At 40.2% G+C, this 27,423-nt stretch overlaps 1 protein-coding gene across 5 annotated transcripts in view; it reads right to left on the reverse strand.

The window, feature by feature from the left end:
- Positions 1–27,423, reverse strand: part of LOC309688687 (MAM domain-containing glycosylphosphatidylinositol anchor protein 2) — a 201,327-nt gene that overhangs the window by 110,387 nt on the left and 63,517 nt on the right. For all 5 annotated transcript variants that reach the window (XM_082504586.1, XM_082504585.1, XM_082504584.1 and 2 more), the window contains exons 2-3: positions 17,238–17,377; positions 6,669–6,843 (exon numbers count right to left, since the gene is read on the reverse strand). In XM_082504586.1, the coding sequence (XP_082360712.1) occupies positions 6,669–6,843; positions 17,238–17,377 (315 nt within the window). The remainder of the gene's footprint in view (positions 1–6,668; positions 6,844–17,237; positions 17,378–27,423) is intronic.

Raw genomic sequence — 27,423 nt, forward strand, 5'->3', positions numbered from 1 at the left:
AAGGCTGTCAGTTTACATAAAAGAATAAAAGACCAGCAACACAAAATCAGGAAATGGCATATTTCAGGAAAAGCTGACCTAGATGGAGGAGATCTAAAGACTAGTCATTTGTTTTACATTTGATCATTTGTTGGATTCATTTTAAATGACTGTGAGGTAAATCTGACAATGACTGTTTTCTGATTTGCATATTAATAATTTTTAGAATTATATTACTTTTTATTCCAGATATAACCAATGTATCAACTGCTCCACAGTGATCAAAGTGAGACCAAAGTGATGCCTTCAGATAACCTGATTTAGCCAAGACTAGACTTAAATTATGTAAAAGGCACAAGCAAGCTGCAAATCTTCACAGTGGAAGACATAGCATCTAGGCAAGGGAAAATATATTTTGTATTGTAAGCTTTCTGGCTTCTGTGCCCTGATTTCTATTGACCAATCACATTTGAATAGACTTTGGTAGCATGTAAATAAACACTGCAAAAGGATTGCAATTGCCTAAACCATACTGTCTGATGCTGAGATACATTTTTCTTTTCTTTTTGTAATACACATTTGTAAACAATAATTGCTGGGAAAACACTGAAATTTTGGCCTTGATATCGGTTATTAAACCAGAAAACCTAAACAAATGGGTCTCTAAAGACTTTTAGATTTCCCATTGGCACTTTGGGAAAAGGAGCATACATTTATTGACCAACTACCATGAAAAGGAATAGACCAGACTCCAAAAGTTCTTTCTCACAGTTTGTTTTTTGAGCAGCCTCTTCAATGTACATTTTTCCTCAGCTCGCCTTCTGGCCAAATCTCGTTTAGATATATTGTGCTGGTGATGGTCAATGAACTCCCTGAGCCTGCAATAAGCTGCCCCTGAAGAACTCTTAAGCTCTCCTCGATCAGTCACTCAATGAAACATTAGATGCTGCAGCAAAATTAATGCAGCTGAAATTAAATGAGAACACTGAAAAGACTCCCCTTCAGGAAAAAGAAGTGAGCATCTTAAGCTTAAAATCGATCAGTGTAGGAGTTGGGCAAGGTTCTTTATTAACTTTGCAGAGGACCTTCCCCATAGACCCAACTGTGGACAAACACAACTGAGGTGTCAGCAGGTATAAAATGTGCTTAGATGGACTTCTGAGCCTTGTAAATACATTAGCTTTGAGCTGGGTATATAGCTAATATCAGCTCCTCCCAGCTGGAGAGGGCAGTTATTACCATTAATTATCCCTTCCTCATATTGTCCGCTGTTCACAGAAAACTCTAAAGAGAACTTTTGCATTTCTCTGTCATTTTATTTTCATGTATCTGTTTCATGAATCTACATTTAATGTTTTTGTTTAAATCGAAATTTATTGAAAGAAAGCACAACAGGGTGAGGCTGTGTGTACAGAGGAGGGAAGCATGCTCACTGATCTAATAAAGATACACATATAATATAAGATTTCGAGTGCTTCTTTTGAAAATTGAAAACAGGACCCTTGATTCCAACCAGCAGAAGCTAAATAAATAGACTCAGAAGAAAAGAGTAAAAAGGAATCAGCTGCAGAAAGATCATTCAGGTTTTAAGCCTCTCATTGTAAACCATGCTGGGGCCCGTGTCTCGTCATGAATACTATCTTTCCTTTACAACAGAAGTGATATAGTCCATTATTGCTGGTGTTATTTGTCAGATGTAAACAAACGAGTATGAAGACAGACATGTAAGATGCAGCTGAAACAGAAAGCAAATATAATTCATGGCTTTATTGTTGTGAGGTCCGGAGCCACAATATCTATTTTAATACTAATCAGAAATTGTAGCTGCAAACCACTAAAAGCAGCGTGTACTGCAGAGGGCAACAAATTAAATTCACCCCCAGGGGACAGCTATAACGTGGCTCTGTAGAAATGATGTGCTTTTACTGGATGCGCAACATAACACATTTCTTGTGAAATACAAACATGCTGTGTTACAAGGCCAGATGCAAGGAGATTACAAGGACAGCAAACAAATGCCATGATCTAAAATATGCATGGAATATTCCGTGTGAGTGTGTGTGTTGTATAAATTACCAAATTACTGTAACCAATGGACATTGTCTATATATTAAACTATGCATACTTATTCACAGTAGCCAGCTTGTTTCATTTACATCGCTATCATTCACCAATGACAATCATCAGTTTGCTTTCAACAGCAAGAGAACTAAGGCTGCAAAATACCGTATGATGAAGCTGGATGAGAAGCCATGCCTTTCTATTATGCTAAGGTTGTGTCTCCAGTCTGTCTCGGGCTTCATTTCCACGTCTTATCCTGCACCTCTTTAGTGCAGCCAAGGTGAAATAGTACACAGAAGGAATACGGTTCTAACTGTCAGCAGCTGAGATGCATTCAGCCCCATCCTCCTGCACCACTAAGCCCTTCCACAAGCTTTCTAAACAAGTTTCAATTCCACAACTTTTGCCAGTGTCAGTCCAAATAAACAAGTACAAGAATGTAGCCCACATGCTGAAAGGGAATAAGACAGAGACATGAAAGAAGAGTGAAAAGGAGAGCAAGTTAACAATGTACTCTGTATTTATGTGGGGGACATGAGAAGAAAGCACAGAGAGGGAGAGAGAAAGAGAGGTTATAAAGGGGAACTGGATCACACAAGATGGTGCCTCATTTATTCATTGTTCAGTCATGCATACTTCGAAGAAATTATGCTTCTTTCATAAGTTGAAAAATGAGCAACACTTTTTGTGGATTTGGGGCCTCAGAGCATGCACGCTAAATGGAGAGCATCAGTGAAACTGTTTTAGACACGCGGTATTACCATAAAAATGTATATTCATCATTAACATTGTTTTCTGAGGGTAACTGTTAATCAACAGAAAATTATGAGACACTATTTAATACCAATAGCATTGAGGAACATTTGGCTCCATTTGGGACATGAAAGACTGTCCTAGAGTGTATTCCTCAACTGGTTGTGAGTGTTTGATGCTTGTTTCTGGCAGTCACTGTGAAACTGATTCCAACAGCCTCGTTCATGCAGACCTACAGACCAGTCAGTGACCACCCTGGGAAACACTGGTTACTAGGGAAAAGTGTGTATTCTGCAATTGGTTGGCAAGTTGGTTGCTGTAGGTAGGTTGACAGGAGTTGCTAGCATGGAATTGGCTGCAAATAGGTATACAGTGCTGCACCACAAACCTCCTTGTGATTGCTTTGGTAGCTAGTAGGTTGCTGCTGTTGCCAGTAGTTTGCATGGAAGACATCGACTTGATATGTCTGCGATCACCCGCAAACTGCTTGCCAAGTGGTAGCAAAACTGTTAAAAGAGAGGATTTGCCTTCAAAGTAAAAGCTGCATCGTTTGACTTGGCTGCGTTGGTTGTAGCGATAATGCACAACTCTTACTTTGAAGGCTATCATGCTCTCATTCTGACATGTATTACACTTATTCAACAATCACAACAGAATGGGGAGTAAATGGTGAGCATTTGTAGACAAGTTAGGATTTTCCTTCTTGGGTGACTCTTGTTGCTACTGTGCTAGGGTTTTGTTTTGTTTTGTTTTTTAGGGGATAAGAGGTTTTCTGCACTGTATGGAACAACAAACTGCAATGAAGGGCATTATGTGTCCTTGAGACTGAGTGCTTAGAAATGCCAATTACTTTGTACTTCACAATAAAAGTCAGTTCCAATGTTATAAACAAACTTGGACAGGATTATTTATCACAAATGATTTTCAAACTGTTTTACTAACCGAACTATGGCAAATGTATGCATTGTTAACATCCCAATGTTTTACCAGTGCATGCCAGCCTGAGCTTTTCTAAAGTCATGAGGCAGACTACAAGAAGGCTACTCTGTAAAGCACAGCACAAAAAAGACATAATCAAGTAGCTATGAAGTCATTTTCAATGAAATGTTCCCTGCTAACGCAAATTAAATCAAGCACTCGTATAATGTTGACACATAAAAAAAAGAATTTTTACTGTAAATATACTGCCTCAAATCACTGGCATCAATGCAGGGAACTGCAGGAGTATAAATCCTAACTTGTGAAAAAGTGCCTGGAATTATTGTAGGTGTTGCTGGAAACTAATCAAGAGCATCACTACCTTTTTCTTTCCTCTGTGATTGAAAATGATATTTGGAAACAAATTAAGGACACTGGGGTCATTTATTTTCAAAGATACAACATTTTTTTCCTTGCAGTCTGGCATATAAAAAGGAGAGGAAGGGACTGAGAGCTGCTGAAATCAGTGAGGCAGCTTGGAGATCTTTCAAAGGCACTAAGCAAGTCATTTTAAATGTATCTCAGTAGAATTTCATGAAGCTCAAACAGTAAGACAAGCTCTTAATTATGGCATGACTACAGATTTCTTATTGAACATTAAGTCCAGATTTGGCTATCTTTGCACAAATAAGTAGGCTGGAGGGTGTCTGATGGAGGGCAGTGACTGCTATTCCTCATCATGAAGTGAAATAGGATAATCACTGACAAATCAATAAAAGCAATAAAGTTAAGTTTGTTATGTTTGCTTAATGAATGCTAATGAACTTTTCGCATTTGTCATGCAGCTGCTTTTAAAATAAAGAATCTGCATGTACAATGACTGACTTTACATCTAAGTAACATTCTCAGGAGAGGAAGAAGAAGTTCTGTTCTTATGCACTACATCATAATAACTACTTTTTATTCACAACACAAATATGGAACATTGCTATTTTTGGGCTATGCATCTTTGTATCGTTTCATCTGTTCACCAGCTGTCTGTGTTAACATTTTGCCTTATAAATTAATACTGCAACACCTGTTTCATTTTACATTCTAATTTCTTTGCAGGATAATAAACTGATTCAATTCTAAAGCATACATATATGCTGTTCCAGGCAAGCAAAAGGTTCTTTAGTTGTATGTTTTACTACACCACTACGAGGCTGGCATTGCTGCAAAATCAGGACTGTGAACAGAAACATTTTCAGGGTCATGGCTGTCTGGAATCTTGCCAAAATAGAATTACACTGAACAAAAATATAAACGCAACACCTTTGTTACTGCTCCCATTCCCCATGGGATGGACGTAGAGACCTAAAATTCATTCCAGATACACAATATAACCATCCCTCCCAAACAGTGGTCACAAATCAGTCCAAATGTGTGGTAGTGGGCACATCTGCTATATTGAGATAATCCATCCCACCTCACAGGTGTGCCACATCAGGATGCTGATCTGACATCATGAGTAGTGCACAGGTGTACCTCAGACTGCCCACAACAAAAGGCCACCCTGGAATGTGCAGTTTTGTCTCACAGCAAAATGCCACAGATGCCACAAGCAATGAGGGAGCGTGCAATTGGCATGCTGACAGCAGGAATGTCAATCAGATCTGTCGCCCGTGCATTGAATGTTCATTTCTCAACCATAAGCCGTCTCCACAAGCGTTTCAGAGAATATGGCAGCACATCCAACCGGCCTCACAACCGCAGACCTCGTGTAACCACACCAGCTCAGGACCTCCACATCCAGCAGGTTCACCTCCAAGATCGTCTGAGACCAGCCACCCAGACAGCTGCTGCAACAATTGGTTTGCACAACCAAACAATTTCTGCACAAACTGTCAGAAACCGTCTCAGGGACGCTCAACTGCATGCCCGTCGTCCTCATCGGGGTCTTGACCTGACTCCAGCTCGTCACCGTAACAGACTTGTGTGGGCAAATGCTCACATTCAATGGCGTCTGGCACGTTGGAGAGGTGTGCGCTTCACGGATGAATCATGGTTCACATTGTTCAGGGCAGATGGCAGCTGAGAATGTCCCAGTTCTTGCATGGCCAGCATACTCACCGGACATGTCACCCATTGAGCATGTTCGGGATGTGCTTGACCGGCGTATACGACAGCGTGTACCAGTTCCCACGAATATCCAACAACCTCGCACAGCCATTGAAGTGGAGTGGACCAACATTCCACAGGCCACAATTGACAATCTGATAGACTCCATGCGACGATGTGTTGCACTGCATGAGGCAAATGGTGGTCACACCAGATACTGACCGGTTCTGGGTCCTCAGACCCCCAATAGCGCAAAAAACTGCACATTCCAGGGTGGCCTTTTGTTGTGGGCAGTCTGAGGTACACCTGTGCACTACTCATGATGTCAGATCAGCATCCTGATGTGGCACACCTGTGAGGTGGGATGGATTATCTCAATATAGCAGATGTGCCCACTACCACACATTTGGACTGATTTGTGACCACTGTTTGGGAGGGATGGTTATATTGTGTATCTGGAATGAATTTTAGGTCTCTACGTCCATCCCATGGGGAATGGGAGCAGTAACAAAGGTGTTGCGTTTATATTTTTGTTCAGTGTAGATGGAAGAATAAGGGTCTATTGGTCAATCCTTAGCAAGGTAACACAGATACAGTCTCTGATAGTCACACCTCTGGGCAATTTACCATTTGCAGTCTGCCGCACTTGGACTTCTTTGAAACCAGGAAGAAAAACATAATAACAACCACACACAAAAACACACACACAGAAAGAGGCTAAACTCACAAGAAAAAATACAAAGTCCGTGAACAAAACAACCACAACCTTATTACTGTAAAGCAACAATGGGCAATTGTTTTTGGGCAATGTTGGAAAATGAAAATGGTCTGTGCTGACTCAAATTCATCACACTTACAGTAGACGTCCACCCTAATGGACTTGATGGCAGGAGATCCAAGGCCGTTCTCAGCCTTGCAGTAGTAGCGGCCTCCCTGGGTCCTCTGGATCTTTGCGATGTGCAACGTTTCGTTGAAGACGCTGGAGTCCTGGAAACGATCTGACACACTACCAGCTGTCTTTGTCCACCGTATCTACAAAGAAGAAACAGTGAAAATTACTACGCGTTTCAACGACTTGACAGAAGAGACACAGAACAGACTCAGTTAAGAAGCTAATATACAGTGTAAGTATAGAATAAATACCACAGCCAACATAAACAAAAAAGGGCAGGTAAAACAGACTTGGTAAAAACTCTGAAGCTGTTGCAATCTCAAGAAAACGTTCATTTAAAGAAAAATTTTATTCTGATTGGAACAAAATTACTGTTTTTATTCCGTTTTCTTTTGATCACAATAAAGCTTTTGATCACAATAGAGGAACTCAACACTTCCTCAATTTTTTCCCTGTGAAGCGGCTACTGGAAAATAGAGCTACAATAAGGCTTTTGATGTGAAACATTCACAGTGGCATTTCATTGCCAAAAGATTAACAGCAAAAGGAAAAAGAAACCATAAACTGGATGGGAAAGAAAAATCTGTTGAAATGATTCACTAAATCTGTTAAAGAATGCAGTGAATCGTTTTAGGAAGATGGCAAACATCAACAACTATGATCAGGGGCAGGTTAAAGACTTCATAGCCTTGTTGTTGTGAGACTGCAAGAAAAAAACTGTAAACTGCAACAAGTGACTGTAGTCTGCATCATTTACAATGTAACATACTTGTGCACAAATCAAACAAATAATACTGTGTTAAGAAGTGATATTTAGAGGTATCCATAAACAATTTTTGTCACTAATCCACAGAGCCCACCTATACATGTAGCTTTTTCCCCAGTGTATATGTTTAGTGCTAAACTAAGCATAATCCCTCCACTGTCCGAATCCATGTTTTATGAATAGATAGATGAATAGAATAGATTTTAAGCGCCTTGAGGCGACCTTTGTTGTGATTTGGTGCCATATAAATAAAATTGAATTGAATATCTGAGCAATATTGATCTTCAAATCTAATCAATGTGGTCTGTGCAGTAGACATAATATATAATATTTAAAAACAAATTACCAAACAACATCTATAAAAATAAGTAAAATAGAAAATAGAAATGAAGGTCTGTCTGTATCTGCTGCCCTTGCTCTCCCTGCAGATGATGTAAATCAAATTCTCCGGACAGCTATGATGACCTGCATGTTTTCCACTCTGTTTTTCACATGATCCTGCATTCATTTTATGCGGGAACATTCCTTCTCGAAGCAGCTGAAAGGTTCTTTTGTGAAGCGCACAGTGTTGATTTGGTACCTAAAATCTTCATCTAACTCACTTTCCTCTGTTCCACACAAGACTGACCTCAGCATGGCCTTCTCAGCATGAGTACCTTTCACGAACTGATGAGACCCAGTTAGCCCATGGCATTGAGGTGTAATGAAAGGTGAAATAGTGTTACTCTCCAACATGAGGTTGTAATTGACTCTCCATCATCTCCCTCTCCTGTCCTCATTAAAGCATACAGCATGAACAGGTACTGTGACAACTCTGGCCCGGGGGCCACACAACCAGAACCGTGAAGCATAAAGCGCCATTCAATCCCTCATCCTAAGTAAGCTACAGATGGACTGGCTTTGCCTGCAGAGCCTTACATATCTCTGTCTAGGCAGGGGAGGCTATGAATTAGAATCCAATATCTCCACACTGTATGGTGATAGCATCATCTTGGATACTGATAACATCCCATTTTGCAGCGATAGCATCAGATGGAACAGGGATATCATTGCATGCAGGGATAGGGATTGGGTGCTATCACAGAGATTGCTGCAGCGCTGCTCTAGCTGTAGGGTTTTAACCATGACGACTCCATCCCAAGGTTACGACAGTATGAAGTTTGGTCATTTTCCAAACAGATACGAGAAAGGAAAGGGAAGGGTGGGTGGCCCAAAACCTGATAATGTTAACCTATTTCAGAGGCGTTTTTGGACCTTGGGGGTAGAGGATGACATGAAGCAAAAAATTGAAGCTTATCAGTTTCAGATTCTCTGTCTTGCTTGAGGTGTTACTTTTCAGAGAGGTAGAAATAAATTAGATACCTTTAAAATTCATATACAGAGAGTGTGTGTAAGTTACTAATTCTTTTCAACAACCTCTTCCCCCGAAAAGAAAAAAAGATTCTGCTGTCAGACTGTGCTTATATACCATCCCTTTACACAGAGGCCATACTACCATTAAAAATAAAAGCCTCTAAATTAGCACCCGGCATACAAAAGGCTCCACTTGGCCTGTTTAAAATGCATTGAGAGACACTGAGAGAAAGCACTTGATGAAAAAGCCCAAACTCAGCAGCTGATAGATGCAAAAGCCACACTGTCGGAAAATCTGGGGCCCTGTTCTAACAGTTAGGGACATCATGAGTTCAGCACAACAAGCGCTAAAGTTAAATAACTTATGAGCATAAATTAGATGGGAGCAGATTTTCTGAATACTGTGTCACTACAGTGCTCTGGATTCCCTCATGCAAATACAAAGCGAGCTGGCTTACGGCGACCTCAGCAGAATTCAATATTCACCCAGCTTATACCCCCAGTCATTTTCTTTGGCTTTTGTGTAAAGAGCTTTGAGTTTTCAGAAAATGCAGTATCAATAAATGCATTGTTAGAGTGACACTAAGAAGTGGGTATTCAAATAACTCTTTATATTTTCAAAAATGGGAAATTGCAGCAGACCACATTATTGGTGAGCTTTCAACTCCTTCTGTACCCTCAGGCTATTTTCATTCCGGCACTCTTCTGACTTTTTTACCTCTGCCCACAAGGGGCGTCCTGAAGTATACCCGGTGAGAACAGTTTGACCCTCTTCACTCTCCTCAGTGCAATGCAAATACTCTTGATCTGAGAGGCGCTGGCAGATTTGAGCAATATGATAATTGTTCCTCCCAGCCCACTGAAAGCCTAGCTGGGGTTTTTTTTCTGTTCTCTTCAAGGACTATGTCAAACAAAACTCGTAAAGTACCTACAAGTATACAGAAGGGAATGTGCCAAACTACCCGTGGTGTACCAGCTAGTAACAGTATTCTAGCAGAATATTATTCCTGTCTGTGCCTTCTGATTAAAAAAACTGCTTTATTTCACATTTTGTGAAAGCACCATGACAAAGCGAAGTCAAACACAATAATAACGCTTTTTTTGTTTTCCTTAAATCAGACAACCCTAGCAGGAATTACAGTATTTGCTTACATGGAAAGCAGAAGCTTGTATAGATTAATATCCAACTGAATATCCCAGCAGTGTCTGAGACCACACATGCTGAGATGTCACAGCACGAGCTAATTAAAATGCACCCAGTGTCTGTTGTTATGCAGTGATCATATGCTGGAGCACGCATCTTTGGTGAATCTGCCATATTGCCTGCTGTGACGTTTCCCTCTACCGAACTCGAGACTAGTTTCTAATTGCCAGCCATCTTTTCTTTTAGACAGTGACATTGGTCCGCGCTGCACAGTGGTGCAGACAAGTGTGGCTGAGCATGACAATCAAGTGATCAGAAAAAGCAGCAGGGGGTCTACAAATTGAGAGTGCACTTACACAGCAGGTCTATATTAGAAAATACTGGCCTTCATAAAAATTGGATGATCATACTGTATGAAACGCATCGCAGTGACAGTTTTGATGTCAGAACCTGAATCAAAGAGGACAAGCACAAGACAGTGACATACACGAAAATGAAACTACATCTGCTTTTTGTTTGTTGAACTGCATAGTGTATGCTTGACTGGTGCTATTAAATTCACTTTTAAGACTATAGGTGGGTTGGATAGGGTGCAGATTAAGGGAAAGCTATCAGACAGATCCCCTTTTGATACTGCAGTTTGTATGGCAAACAGTGGAAAAATAGAAGGTTACATCATGCTCAAAAAAAGCACCATCTGCTAAAGACACTGGCACTGTAGGCTAACTGTCATGGGAGCATCCAAAACAGATCACATACTCCAAGCGGTCTGTATAAAGCGAAATATCCTAGGGCCTGAGGTCAGCTTATTTGTACTTGCTGACCCGTGGTGCTGTGAGTCGAATCTGGCTGGCCAATAATTGAAACACACACAAAAAAAGGTGTTTGCGATGTGGTTTTGCTGGCTATTGGAGCTTCTCAAACAAAGTACTGTGGACATAATGGATGGAGGCCAGGGCAGAGGAGATGGGGGCAGATGGCTTCATCATCAGGGACTCTTTGATGTCTGTTCATAGCATCAAAGACAATGAATAGATCTGGAGAACAGTGACCATGAAAGTATGAACAGGAAAAGCTGTTTATATTTATGTGGTGGTCTGACAGAGTCAAAAACACCCAAACAGTCAAAGAAAGACAAATAATATGATTAAGGAAGCAAATAAGACTTATGAAACACTGTTTTTTAAAAAGGAATGAACAAATCTATTTTTCTTTCCAGCTTTGAGTCATCTATCGATGTGCAATTCTCTAAAAAAATAATTTGTAAAATGTAAGAAAATATTAAAAAAATGTGTACAGTTTCATAGAAACCCAGAGGACATTTTTTACATTAGATTTACATATAAATATGTTTTACATTCTTCAAAACACTGAACAACTGCACATCTTTGCAATTAAAAGCTTTAGCCAGCTGTTTGTTAATATCGCTTAATAAATGACTTCTTACCAAACTAAAACAAATTAAGTTCTTTTCCTTGAGCAAATGATTAATGGACTGCTGCAATACACAGAGATGTTAGTCCTGTAGCAGAGGAGGCACTGCATCAATGAGGATTTTTTCAAGCCATTTGATATTTGTCATCCTTTTTTATAAATTTGGTAAAGATGCAAAAATATAAATTTCAGGACTTCATGATTCTTATCTTTTTAAATTTTCTATAAATCATTAACTTGAAGATGTCAAATTGTGTGCACTCTTTGAATTACAGTTTTAGTAAAATATTTAGTTAAACAGCCAATTCAATTTAAATGTATTTATTTAGAGTCAAATAACAACAACAACAACAGATCCTAAAACCCCAACAATCAACAACCTCTTATGTCCCCCCTTGGCGACAGTGGGAAGGAAAAACTCCCTTTTAACAAGCAGAAACCTCTGGCAGAACCAGGCTCAGGGAGGGGCAGCCATCTGCTGTGATCGGCTGTGGGTGAGGGAAAGGAACCGGGACAAAAGACACGCTTTGGAGGACAGCCAAGCCACTTGTAGCTAAAGACAGAAAAGTCAGCAACATCACTAAGGGGGCGAATTTTGCTGGCTGACCTTCATGATCACACCCTGAGATGTCTGTGACTGTACTGAGCGAGGGTTTTCCCCTCATAGTCAAGAGGTTTATTAGATGGGGCATTGTTTGGTGCAAAACAGGGCACTGCTTATTTGCAATTTCTGAATCATAAGCTGTTGAATATACCCGAACATAAGACGTTATTATGACCAAAGCATCAGATGTTGCTTATAACCAGTATATTAGGCCGTTTCAAGTAGTATTTGAAACAGTATGAGACAACAGAGCATATTTTAGTGTTGAGAAATGTCTTATTCTTTTCCTCATAGAGCTAAGATCTGAAAATCCTTCTAGCGACATCTGTACTATACATCCCACAGAATTAGATTTAATTGGTCCCTGATCCCTCCAGATACAAATAGTCCCAGTCTTTCTGCATAGCCCAGGGTAACACCTTGAAATGCCTAACCCACAAGTCAGCAATGAAAAAACACATATGGTGTGGAGTTGACTGACAGGAACATATATTTATTTGACAATTAAATGGAAAGGCAGAGAAGTCTTGCTGCTGCTACAAGTGTGTTTGTATGTGTGCCTGTATTGGCTGGATGCATGTATGACTTTATTATTAGAAAGCCCTTGTTTTTCTTTCTGAGGTGGGTGGGCGGATAGGCACAGGGCTGACAAGGAGAACGGCTACAAGGAGGATGCTGCCTGTTTGGACACAATCCAGAGACTCCCACCAGTGAGAAGGCCTATAGGGGTGTCTCTGTAATTTAAGAAGTGTGCATATTGATAGACATGTGAAGAATTAACGGTGGCAAAATAGCCAACCACGGACCCATTTACTCTGCAGTTGGTCCTTTGTGGCGCTATACTTGGCACAGCACCCCTCAGTGTATGCATTAACCCAGCACCAGTCAAAGTCAAAGAAAGAGACTGCAATCTGAACATTAACATTGAAAAAGGCAATTTTGTGATTTGCTATTGCAGAACTAATTGAGGATTTTACTATGCTAGAGATGTGCCATGAGTCTATGTGATATCATCATCCTTGATTCAAGCTGCTATATGGAAGGATTGCTTTGGTCACCCAAAGTTAGCATCGGAGAAACCAACTGGTTTGAAAAATGCAAACTGGAAATGCCGAACATTTGCCTTGAAAGGAAAAGCTGCACCTCTTGAAATGTGTTGGCTGCAGCGGTGAGCCATCAGTTTTACTTTGAAGGAAACTGTTCTCCGTTTCCTGTTTTTGTGTCAGCGTTTTAAGTTTTGCTACCACTTGGTAGCTAGCAAGTTTCTGGTAGCAGCCAAAGCTGCAGTTTGGTGCAACATCCTCTCAGCAATCAATTTTACCTTTGACTTCTAGCAGCCTCTGACAACTGCTGGAAATATGCATTTGTCAGAGGCCTAAAGACATTGACCCGTTCCTGGGCCTGTGCAACTGAGATCTTGGTATAGATATAGAGGGCATATCTGACTTATCAGTGCTAACTTGCAAGTAAACTGTGCCTACCAATATTTTTTAAATAATGTTATATGAATTCTGAAGTCTGAGAAAAAAACAAAATGTGATTTTTGTCTTTCTTTCAGGCCTACCCTATATAATTTAGTAAAGTAAAACAAGTTATAGAAAAATGTCTTGCTATACTCTATGGTTATGATGTTTTGGTTAATATAAAGTACTGTAGACAGTTGACAAGATTACAGAGTCCAGTCAAGAGATTATAGTAGCCAGGGAAACTAACTGTATTAATGCATAATTTCAATTTATTCACCTGTTATAAGCTACGTATTTTATATATATTAATAATTTACTGTATGTATCATACCTATCATCATGTTTCATAAAAAACAAGATCATTTATATGATATACAGTAAATCATGTAAGAGTTAAACATGGAAATATGTATAGAAAATATCTGCTAGTATCACAGAGAAGTACATACAAAAGACACAGAAAGCAAACTCACACACACATAAAGAACTGTTCGCACTGGTTGTCTGTCTGAACTTGCACACTTGTAAAGTATCAAGACAGGACACAAAAAAGTACAACCTTTGCAAGTACTGATTATTTTCCCCTGCATTGGTCTTGAAAGATAGAGAAACTCAGCTCAATTAAAATGTGGAACTTTGGGGCAAAGAAAGGCTCAGAACACGTTCTAAGGATTAATATTTAATTCTAAAGAAAAGATGGGCTGTTACTGCCGTATTAACTTGCAAGTGTGTTTCCGATGAGGTCACACACCTTTTGGTTTTTCTTGCAACATCACAAAACCAGCCTTAGGTCTACTGCCATTCCAGATAACCACCTCAGCCTCCTAAACCACTCAGAATGAGTGTGCTCTGTCCCCAGTCCCATGCCACTACCAGAGGGGGGACAAAGCTGACACATCCCAAAGTCCAGAGAGACACAGCCGAGACCCACTGTGCCAGGGGATCTGCATGAGTCTCATAATGACTCTGTTTCAAAGGAGATCCTGCCTTTCCTGCCACAGCCCTGCATAGCTTTTGATCTCGCGCTACACTCCCACCCACTCCCTCGCTCTGCTCTGTTTTTCAAGAATTCTAATTAAGAGGAAAGACAGAGATGATGAGTGCAAAGTTGTGACCCCCTCCCGGGGACGGAAAGAGACGAACAGTGTGCCTGAAACAGTCTTATTCAAGGAGCCTCACCTTTTCAGTTGAAACATAAAAAAACCATATGCGTTTTGGTTTTGCCGTCCAGAGTTTCTGGAGATTCTGTATAATTTTTGTTATTGAGCAAATAAGATAAGATAAAAGATGAGCTTTATTAGTCCCACAGGTGGGAAATTTGTTTTGTTGCAGCAAAAGTGCAAATTTATGTAGCAGAAACTAGAAAACACTGGAATGCAATAAAATAGAATAAAATAGAATAATATATACAATAGAATAAAATAGAATACAAATGCTATATACAACTGAGTAAGAAAATACAACTTTGTCAGAAAAAGAATTGCACATATAGCAGCCTTATTGCACATATGTGGGTTTGATCAGCTGCAAAAGTCTTTGTTCAAATCAGAAGCAACATGTAATAAAAAGACACTAGCATCCCCAGGCTTCTACCTTTCTACCTATAAAACCCGGAGAGCAGTCAAATGGTGGAAGTGGAAGCTAAATTGGCTAGTCATTCATATGTATATTAGGCTGTTAAGTAGGAATTCTGGAGGGAGGGGAGTGGGGGTGGGGGAGTGGAGTGTTTCAGTTTGCCATCTTGGGGAGAAATCAACACACATGGGTGTATGTCCTTTGTTGCTGACATTTATTGATAAAAACAGTACAAAAAACCAACCATTTGTACACATATTTACAAATAATTCAACATTGTCAGCAATCACTCACAATCCTGGCACTGCCATGGTACCTGTAGTCTGCATTTACCACATGTGTATCTTTTGCAGTGAACACATCGCACAGTGGCCTGATTTTTCTTGCATTTGTGTTTGACCTGACACGTGGCTCTTTTTCCAGGGCTAGGTGTGGAGGGTTCTGCCCGAAGCAACTGATCTTTTCTTGCCTTCTTCGTAGCTACATGAGAGTGAGCCAACTCTGTTGCAAGCGCCACCAGGAAGTCCACCCGTCTTTCCTTCGTCCCGGTGCATGCTTGATACAGCACATGTGCATTCAGTGCTGCCATGTCAATCATGTTATAAAACACGGCGACTGGCCAGCGCCGTGTTCCTTTGCGGACAGTGTACTCCCGAACCATCTGGTCCATCACATCCACGCCACACTTTGTTTTGTTGTAAAGGGTGACAGTGTTTGGCTTCCTTTTGGTGGTGTTATCAGTCTGAACCACGCTGTGCATGCTGCTAAGAATATAGACTGTCTTCTTCCGTTTGGCCGCAACCTCTGCTGCCACGCTGACGGCGTATGCGGCCAAATGGAAGAAGACAGTCTATATTCTTAGCAGCATGCACAGCATGGTTCAGACTGATAACACCACCAAAAGGAAGCCAAGCATGCACCGGGACGAAGGAAAGACGGGTGGACTTCCTGGTGGCGCTTGCAACAGAGTTGGCTCACTCTCATGTAGCTGCGAAGAAGGCAAGAAAAGATCAGTTGCTTCGGGCAGAACCCTCCACACCTAGCCCTGGAAAAAGAGCCACATGTCAGGTCAAACACAAATGCAAGAAAAATCAGGCCACTGTGCGATGTGTTCACTGCAAAAGATACACATGTGGTAAATGCAGACTACAGGTACCATGGCAGTGCCAGGATTGTGAGTGATTGCTGACAATGTTGAATTATTTGTAAATATGTGTACAAATGGTTGGTTTTTTGTACTGTTTTTATCAATAAATGTCAGCAACAAAGGACATACACCCATGTGTGTTGATTTCTCCCCAAGATGGCAAACTGAAACACTCCACTCCCCCACCCCCACTCCCCTCCCTCCAGAATTCCTACTTAACAGCCTAATATACATATGAATGACTAGCCAATTTAGCTTCCACTTCCACCATTTGACTGCTCTCTGGGTTTTATAGGTAGGAATCCCTAAAATGATGGCTCGCGGGGGGTTTAAGTGATAAAGGTTAGGGTGACCTACTGGGTTAATAAGAACAAAATGTCATGGTCAAGTAATTCATAGCAAACCTGTTTTATGTATCTATGTGGCTCATAATAGCTCACATTTAGTCTAAAAGAGCAGATGAGACCTTATTTTTGCCATCTGCTTACTTTTTTAAACTTTTAATTGTATGTTTCTAGATTTGAATACTACAAACAATACATAGTGAGCACAAAAAAAAACAAACTAATTATAAGCTTATTTTCATCAGAGAAAAAAAGGTGTAAAGTTTTTTAATTAGTTCACATCACAACAGTAAATAAGAATGTGAGGAAGCCTTGCTCTCAGATGTTGAGAACCCATGTGCATTCACATGACCCAGAGTCTTTTAACTGTGGCCTGTTTCTCACTCGTTTGGCAGATGTTTTTGCTGTTTTCTGCAATCTCATTTTACTTGGAAGCTGTAATTATCAGCATACAGGTGCACAAAGCAAACGAAACCATTAATAATTAAAGGATTAAACTTTTAAGCTGATTTAGTACAGACTTATGTGGTGTGCAGCTTTGATGCTAATACAGATTTAAAAGGGAGCTTTCTGCAGAGAGGAGAGATGGATACAGAGATATGGTACAAATTAACAAACTGCCCCATGATTTGCATGTGCAACTATCTTTTCTTTCCCATGCTGTCGGTTAAGGGCAGATGAAAAGGCGCTGACTTTCCTACCTGCGGTCGAGGATGACCTGTCACCAGACAGGTGAGCTCCAGGGTCTCCCCTTCTCGTATGGTGTAGACTCTCTCGGTGTGCCTCTCCTCTTCAACATTACAGGCGTGCCCCGAGTGTATAATGCGGACCGTAGGAGGTGCTGTTTGGGGGGGGGGAAGCACAAAGTGTGTTAGCATTCTGGTCGTTTCTGAAGGAATGAGTAGTTTAGTGAAGTAGATGGTGTATTGATTAAAAGGTTGTCTCACTTATAACAAGGCTATTCCAAAGCTTTGTGCACACATTTACACTGCACCAAGCACACAAATAACTAGAGACAGGTAAAAGAATTGCAAAAAGAAGTGACACTACTTTTATAGCATTCCCCTTGGCTTAGCATTTTAAAAGCTGCCTATTAATTATTGGGGACTGGCAGTAGTAGCACTTTGTTTCTCTCTAAGTCACAGGGGTGAGCAACCAAACTTGGCACACAGGTAGGCCCATAAAGGTTCTTATCTATATCAGAAGTTGTGACAACATTGTGTCGCTAAATAACCACTCGGCAACAGGCTTCAATCATGTATTTTGAGCATTTATGCAACTGTAACACTTTATAAAAGCATCATATCATTTTTGTTTCACCAAAACAACATTTCATTTAAGTCCACAAATGTTGAATTATGCATGATGTATTATGATGCCATCCTGCTACTTAGCAACGACCTAGCAACAGTGTAAAATGACCCACTTTAAGCATATAAACAACATCTATCGCCTGTGTTCTCTTTTTTTTGTTATTGCTTTTTTGTTACTTTGCTCAGTGTGATTAGGCTCATCAGTCTGCCAAAAACACATACAGGCCTAACAGTACTATTGCACAAAATTTGTATGATTTTGTTTGGGCCAGTGATTGATTGAGTTACTTGCAGAATTTTCTTAAAAGACCTTCTCTCAGGGAAGAACTATCTTCGTTTTTGATTTTAGGGTCTTTACCTTACAGTATAAAGTGCCTTGAGGCAACTGTTGTTGTGATTGGGTGCTATATAAATGCACCTGAATTGAACTGAAGCTACTTAGAAAGGTTGGGGAGGTATTGTACGTTAGCTGTGGCAGAAGCAGTAACCGAATAAAATACGTCAAATTTCAATCAGACAGGCAGCAGTAATGACCATCTGCAAAATACTGATGGTATGCCACAGAACTAGTAATCTTGGAAAATATCTTTCACTATCTCCCCTATCCTCCGTGCCATCAGATATCAGAATTAATTTAGAACTCAGTGCAATTACATGGAAGAAGGGTTTTATTACAAAAATGATTACTTAAAAAAAAAGAAATAAAAGATACATCAGTGCACTTCTGGAAAACACTTTGACTCAGAAAAGCATAATATTTCACGAAATGTTAATACCAGCTAAAAAAAAAACTGCCATGAGACCATATGGAGAGTGGGTGTCCATATTTAAATTACTGCGTACCTCATTTTGGAACCGAACTCATCATGTAGCACATTCATTTTTCCGCATAACTTCCTAATGCAATCTAATCAGGGATATAAAAATGCCGGAAACTGCAATATGAGCAAATTAAACTACCCACAGCTGTCTGTTCACAGCTGTAATTACCACACTGGTGTTTCTCTCCATCATTTGTTTGACCCTTGTGAGATGGTGAGAGGATTTTTGGTCTCTGCACACACCAACAGACAGTGGTGCATACGCGATGGGGGTTAAACTGAGCAGAGGAAGGAGTCATCTTAGGTAAACCACTTCAAAATATTCACTTCCACTGAGCTGTAAAAAATGCAGTTGCATGTAACCAACCCCTGACAATACTAGCATCTGTTAAGCATTTATTCCTCTCCAACTTACATGATTAGTGAAGAGGTTTGGGATGAGATGATTTAGAGAGCGGATACGGGGTATCATTAGGAGGAGGAGTACAAAATGGTGAAAAAGAAGGGGGAGAAAAACAAATTCATGCTGAAAAATCACGAGGAGTTTCAGACTGTTGCTTGCCTTTCATGTTAGAGGAGCAGCTTCCTGTGTGGGCCTCTCTAGGCAGAGCGTGCCCCAGCAGCAGAGTCAGTTCTACCTCTACCCAGGCTTCAATGCTAATGAGCACATCGCCACTCCTCCCTAACACTGCTGTGGGAGTCTCAGTGTATCCTTCGCCATGCACTAACCGCTCGTCCCTCCCTGATACTAGCCATGCTGTTTGTTTCATCCGGGTTGTTGGCTTAATGCTCCTTCTCACTTGTCCTGCCTGTCTAAATGCCACATGGTGATGTGCACTGATACAGGTGCTAAATGCGCACGCATGAAGCCTTCCTTCTATTCCTAGCCCTTCATTGTCTTCCCTTCTCAATTTGGACACACTGGTGCTGAATTCCATGGGGGGGGGGGAATAAGGGTCTGAGAAATAGGCTCAGTGTAAGGGAGCTTCACGCAAGGCTGCCACTTGAAAGAAAAAAGGCTTAGAAACAAGACCCCAGGGTACTAGCTAAACAAAGTGCTAATGGCATTTACTCCATTGAACCAGTATCTCTCTAGCATAGGCTACTATCAGTCCTGGAGGAAAGTAGGGAAACACCCATAATTAATGATCTTCAGCTCCTATCACAGTTACTGCAACAGCTGCATACACAATCGCATAAACACACACTCGTTCTTTATGCAGACAACACCAGGCTTACAGCCACAAAAGCAAATAACCGTCTCTTGAGCTTACATAATGAGCATCCTAATGTTCTAACAGTGACACATATCCTTGTACAGCTACGACCTGCTTTTTCAAATCGTTTGGCCCAAAGCGTGAGCTAAAATCACTGTCATTACAACGTAATTTTCAGTTTGCGTTCGTGAAAGCCACTTGATACTTTACAAACAGTAACTATTCATATACTTAGAAAAGATATTTAGGAATGGGCAATGTGACATTAATGCTGTGGGATTTAGGGCCGGGGCTTCACAAAGTAAGACATCAGTGGACTGACAGGTCTGAGATAAAAGATGTGCTGGTTGAAGGGAAACAGGAGACAGACAAAGCTTTGAACACACCACAGCGGGTCAGAAGTGTCAGGTTATATCCCTCTAATTCTTAACTACATCCCATACAAGTTCATTACATGGAAAAAGATGATGTCTTATATACTGCAAATGGTATGTTATAAAGGGCCTGTCTAATCGTTTCTATCTACCTCCTTGCGTGCTTTGAATGGAGAATAACGATTTTTGCCTTACAGGATAGATGCAGCTTTTACAAATTTTTTTTAATCTTGTTATTTAACCAAGACTGGTGTGCTGCTAAGGTTGAATTACAGATTGCATCTTATATGTGTAATTATTATGACTGCCTGACATGTTATGTACAGCTGTATAAAGTGTCATATGTGCAACAGTATATTTAATCTGTAAGTAAACATCTTAAATAAAGGCGCCTAAGAAAGCAAAGTCAATTTCAGTAAAAGCTTCAAATTTAGATGCATCACATTATGTTGTATTCAGCAGTAAGTGCATGGAACATGCCAGCAGTAAGAAACTGCAGATCACACATTATTCGGACTAGCGACGGTCCAATTTGCTAATGTTTGCTAAAGCTTAACAAAGATAACTTAATTTAATCTTTCATTTTCATCTAATTTAGTTTTGCTTAGTTAGTTTCCAAACCAACAAGCCCTAATTATCTTTAGTGGGAGAAGAAACACTAAGTTCATAATTCTAAGAAATGGAAAACACAAAATGCTCTGCTGCAACTTGAAGTCCTACAGATGTGATAATAATTAATGGTCCCCGCTGGAGTTTTGCAAGCAACAAAAGTTATCATTAAGAAGCATCTTGACACACAATACCATCTGGAAAGCATCTAACTGGCAACGGCTTCATTTTTCGGCATGGCAATGCTGTAACTCACTGCCAGTGCAGTAAAAGCATACCTGGACAGAAAAACACATAATGGAAGACTATCAGTCATGGACTGGCTTCCCCAGAGCCCGGACCTCAGCATCATCTTGACAGAGAATGTAACAAAGAGCTTTGTATTTCCTTCCAAGAGAGTTCAGGCTGTGTAAAGTTAGAATTGTACAAAGTAGTTTTTGCCTTTTATACTGTATTTTCATGTATGTTTGCACATTTAAATGAATCTTTGCACCTGTTTCTCATTTTCATAGAAAAATATAAAGCAACGAGGACTTGTTAAAGACTTTTTCACCATATTCTACTCTGTTTGGTTGATGTGAGGATGCTTCTTGGGTCGAGCAGGCAGGAAGCAGGACATTTGGCACCTGCTCGCTCACTGTGAATTTTCCAGACCGTTACACTTTTTACTAGCAAGCTGGCAGGTTAAAGACTGTTTAATCTTCAATCTGAATTGGACATTTACATTCCTGCTTGCAGCTCCACTACGTTGAGAAGAGTTCACAGCTAAAGGGCATGTGTGAGAACAGCTTTAGTGATTAAGCTTATCAGACACAATTTAAAAACAACCAAAAAGATGTTACAGAGTATTTTTAAACCTGAAACTGGACACTTAATCTAAGCATATTAAAATCAGTCATACAGACCTGCACAAAAAAATAAATACAGGGAGTGCAGAATTATTAGGCAAGTTGTATTTTTGAGGAATAATTTTATTATTGAACAACAACCATGTTCTCAATGAACCCAAAAAACTCATTAATATCAAAGCTGAATGTTTTTGGAAGTAGTTTTTAGTTTGTTTTTAGTTTTAGCTATTTTAAGGGGATATCTGTGTGTGCAGGTGACTATTACTGCGCATAATTATTAGGCAACTTAACAAAAAACAAATATATACCCATTTCAATTATTTATTTTTACCAGTGAAACCAATATAACATCTCCACATTCACAAATATACATTTCTGACATTCAAAAACAAAACAAAAACAAATCAGCGACCAATATAGCCACCTTTCTTTGCAAGGACACTCAAAAGCCTGCCATCCATGGATTCTGTCAGTGTTTTGATCTGTTCACCATCAACATTGCGTGCAGCAGCAACCACAGCCTCCCAGACACTGTTCAGAGAGGTGTACTGTTTTCCCTCCTTGTAAATCTCACATTTGATGATGGACCACAGGTTCTCAATGGGGTTCAGATCAGGTGAACAAGGAGGCCATGTCATTAGTTTTTCTTCTTTTATACCCTTTCTTGCCAGCCACGCTGTGGAGTACTTGGACGCGTGTGTGATGGAGCATTGTCCTGCATGGAAATCATGTTTTTCTTGAAGGATGCAGACTTCTTCCTGTACCACTGCTTGAAGAAGGTGTCTTCCAGAAACTGGCAGTAGGACTGGGAGTTGAGCTTGACTCCATCTTCAACCCGAAAAGGCCCCACAAGCTCATCTTTGATGATACCAGCCCAAACCAGTACTCCACCTCCACCTTGCTGGCGTCTGAGTCGGACTGGAGCTCTCTGCCCTTTACCAATCCAGCCACGGGCCCATCCATCTGGCCCATCAAGACTCACTCTCATTTCATCAGTCCATAAAATCTTAGAAAAATCAGTCTTGAGATATTTCTTGGCCCAGTCTTGACGTTTCAGCTTGTGTGTCTTGTTCAGTGGTGGTCGTCTTTCAGCCTTTCTTACCTTGGTCATGTCTCTGAGTATTGCACACCTTGTGCTTTTGGGCACTCCAGTGATGTTGCAGCTCTGAAATATGGCCAAACTGGTGGCAAGTGGCATCTTGGCAGCTGCACGCTTGACTTTTCTCAGTTCATGGGCAGTTATTTTGCGCCTTGGTTTTTCCACACGCTTCTTGCGACCCTGTTGACTATTTTGAATGAAACGCTTGATTGTTCGATGATCACGCTTCAGAAGCTTTGCAATTTTGAGACTGCTGCATCCCTCTGCAAGATATCTCACTATTTTTGACTTTTCTGAGCCTGTCAAGTCCTTCTTTTGACCCATTTTGCCAAAGGAAAGGAAGTTGCCTAATAATTATGCACACCTGATATAGGGTGTTGATGTCATTAGACCACACCCCTTCTCATTACAGAGATGCACATCACCTAATATGCTTAATTGGTAGTAGGCTTTCGAGCCTATACAGCTTGGAGTAAGACAACATGCATGAAGAGGATGATGTGGACAAAATACTCATTTGCCTAATAATTCTGCACTCCCTGTAAATAAATAAATGTGAAGATGAAGCAGTGCTATGTTCCAGCTTTATTGTATGATGTCATCAAACTGTTCATAATCTGGAGTGCTGCTGTTATTGGCTGGGAATTGCGGCCGTCTCTGAGAAATACCTTACAATTACTTGAGCTGAGCAGTGCTCAGAAGATTAGCAGCTGCCATCATCCATTTAGCCATCATCGTTACTTTGGACTTGTCATATTAAATGGTATTGAGAATCATGGAAGTTCAGTAGTACTGACTACTAAACTTCTGATATTGTGACATCCTTTCATATACATTTTCAAATTCTTCTTCAAACATGCACATCATAAAAAAACAACAGGATCCACTTGTTGAAGCACTGTTACATAACCCCCACTAGGGGTGATAAAAAACACTTCCTTCTACTGTTTTCCAGAAGTATAGCTGTATGGTGCACTAAATGAACTAGAAGTATTTGAAATAGTAATTACACAAAATGATACCATTAAGAGTAAATAACATTTATTTCTGTATAATATTGGAATATTATTTCCTCACTGTGTTTGTTTTGTAGGCTGCTCCACAGCAAAGCATGTGTGTACAAGAAATATCAGTATAATAAACACAAACGAAAAGTATAATATTAAGATGGCTTGTTTATGTGCACCACATGCACTTGTGATTAAACAGCACTGATGCGCATGTTGAGCAAATGTTGTCTTGAACCTTTGTGTCACGATGTGAAATTTGCATAAATGTAAATCTCCGCCTCTATTATCACTCCCCCTCACTATCCCCATCCACCTAACCATCTGCAGGCACAAACATCCAAACTCTCTCCACACACACACACACACACACACACACACACACACACACACACACACACACACTAGCTTCCTGGTAATTATTAGTTTAAAGAAAAAAAAAGAAAAGCAGCAGACCTGCAGGGTAGAAGCAGGAGTCTCAGATGTGAATCTCTTTTTCATTTTGGTTTCTCATTTCCATAAAAGTGACATCATTTCCCCTGCTGCAGAAATACACAATACTGAGAGAAAATGGAGAAAAGTAGGAGAAGAGAACGAGACGAAGCTTCGCCACATATAACTGTGTGTGTTAAACTGCTAGCTTAGTACTCTCACTTCACATTCGCCTGTACCTGAGAGTGTTTGTATGTGCGTTCAAGTTTGTGTTGTGTCTTTATGTGGTTAATGAGCATCATACAGTAGAATAACTAGCCTGCCTTGGCCTCAGTTAGGGGAGATGGAGACGGCTTTATCCAGTACCGCCAGTGGAGATTAAATTGGATTTGGCTAAAAGCAGCCTTGTCACCACAGTTCTGGAGTGCTTGTGTGGCAGAGGGAGTTCTTGGCAATAGTTGAGACTCTAAATTTGACAAACAAATGAATGTGAAAAAAACTCCCAACAGCTGGGGCTCGTTGTCACTGTGGGCTTAATGTCCTCAGACCAACCCCTGAGGAACACTAACCATATCCTGCTAGTTTTCTGGCTCCGTAATCACCTTCTCAGAATGAGAGATCCAAAAAGAGAAAAACAGCACAGAGTGAGAAACAGGAGGAGAGAAACATATGCAATATGCATGGAGTAACAATTTCATGAAATAACTGTTTTGTTATCACAAAATACTCATTATATATTCTGTGCTAGCACCACCGGAAATACACTTTCTGTTGCTTTTAAAAGGACTGTTGGGGAAGAAAAGGCAATTTCAGCTGTGTGATAACACTGCACAATGCCAACATCAAAAGCTTAGTGATAACGCACAAATAAGTTCACATTTGCCATATCTGCCAAAAACAATGGCTTTTCAAAAGAAGATTTGTAAAACTGCTTAAATACTCTACAGCCAACACTTACTGTTAAATAATACAGTCTAACATGCTTTCAGCAGACTCCATTAAAACCGCATGTTAATGGAATCAGTTTGACCGGAGCCTTTTCACACAAGATGCAAGACCTCTATACACGTGCTAAACCGAAGAACAGTACAACATCAAGTATAGATGTCTGCTGAAAACAACTACAGTATCAAGTTCAACATTTGTACTGCTCAAGAGTCACCATGGTGAACAGTGTATATTGTGTACCGGGGTGTAAATCGATAAAATGTATTTTCTGTCTAAGACAGTGAATATACAAGTGTATAAAGGTCATACAGTTAGCAAACTGACTCAGTTACATAACATACACAGCATGAAAAAGGGTTACTAGCAGTATATTTAGTAGAAAAACCCTCATGTGGATTAAACCAAATACATTTGTATTTAAATATATGAGAATGTACATATATGAGTTTAACTCTAAAGCTATAAGAGTGTGTGCTTTTGTGTTTCCCACTTCAAAATGTTCATTGCCTCACCAAACAATTTGCTTTAGCTCCAAAAGACTATAAAGCAACACTTTCTGGCTATTTGCACTCTACAGACAGTACTGACATGTGAAAATGCAGTATTAGCATTCATTGGGTTCTGTGCTTCAAGCCACCTGGCAAATATTTAGTCAAATATTCACTCTAACATCTTTTAGCAGCCAAATGTTCCACTTTGTACCCCAACTAGTTGCTTAATTCAGCTTTTTGATGTTTTATGTGAATAAGCAGTGTACAATGAGCTTTATCAGTGTTTTTCTTCTTCTTTTGTTTTGTGAACAGCTGTGGGCTGCCTTTGGAAACCAGCAGGCTAATAAGAACGGTGAAGCTGTGGGTAAAAGTATCTGACAGTGTCAAATACAGAGTGGTTTCTGATTGGAAGGGACTACTCTTACTTTACATACAAAAATGTGAATTATTGGTTTTAAATATTGATTAGTGCAGTTTTAAGATTGTCAGGTTAATAATTTATAACTAAGAAAGTGTTCGAATAAGAATTCTACATTGAATAGTTATGCAAATAGAGCTTTCCAAATACAAGAAGGTGATACTGAATTATACAGCACATCCATTATTAAATTTGGACTTGGTTCAAATTCTCTCAGGTGATGCACAACAGTGCCACTGGTTATATCAGAATAAATTCTGTGGGTTTTACTTTTGAGAGTAAGTAAACATGGGCCATTGCCAAAGGCAACACATATTTAATTCTATTATTTTCTGTGCATCTCCCGTGCCTTTTGAAACTGCAAGTTTACATTGCACCCAGGCCTGGCTGCTGGATAATTGAGAAGCAACTCATCCATGGGGTCATCCATGTGTATAAGGTCTTGAAATGGTTTGCCAGCAGCACATGCATACTATTACATCAGAGGTTGTCAGAGCGTATTGATTACACACTGTAATGCACTCGCATGGAGTCTTCATCGTCCACTCTTATTGTAAATGAGACTCTGTATAGATCTGGCTTCACACTATTGGCGCAGATCATCTATCCCAGTGTGTACTGCGGGGCAAAAAACAAACACAATCTTTCGGTGCAAAGTTTGCAGCACCACAGAAAACACGTTTGTCCAGTTCAGCGGAAAAAGAAGACAGTCGTTATTAAACTGAATAGAGATGTTAAGTGGTCTTTTTTTGGCACAAGAGAACAAAGTGAGCTAGATACGCGAGTTGAGACATCTCATTAAAACGACTGAGAGGTCCGTTTGTCCGTGGACATGGATCATTACAGGAACACAGAACACACAGCTTTAGCCCTCAGAGATTTTGTTTGGAGTTAGGCAACACATACATAAAAAAACACACACACACACTAAAACACATATGCAACCACACACTGAGTCACGTATACACACATCTTGTTACTCTAAAATTAGGCCAGTGTGAAGCTGCCAAAGCCCTGCTGAGATGGGAAGAGAGAGAAAAGAGATGACGATGAAGGGTGAAGGTAGGGAGATTTAGAGGACAGATTTGTCTTTGCTCCCATATTACAGCACTTCACAGCAGGGGTTATGGAGCTTGACTGCATACAGCTGCAGCCATTATGTTTGTGCAAGCTTTATGCCATGCGAGCCATCTTCAGGAAGTGACATAAATGAGGCTGGTAACATCTGATGTTTGACTTTGAAGGGATTAGTATTCGAATTTTGGTTTTTACTCTAAGCCAAACATTTGAGGCTAACACTGTTAGACGTT

This window comes from Aulonocara stuartgranti, assembly GCF_965226115.1.
Source record: "Aulonocara stuartgranti genome assembly, chromosome: 15".
NCBI classification, from domain to species: domain Eukaryota; kingdom Metazoa; phylum Chordata; class Actinopteri; order Cichliformes; family Cichlidae; genus Aulonocara; species Aulonocara stuartgranti.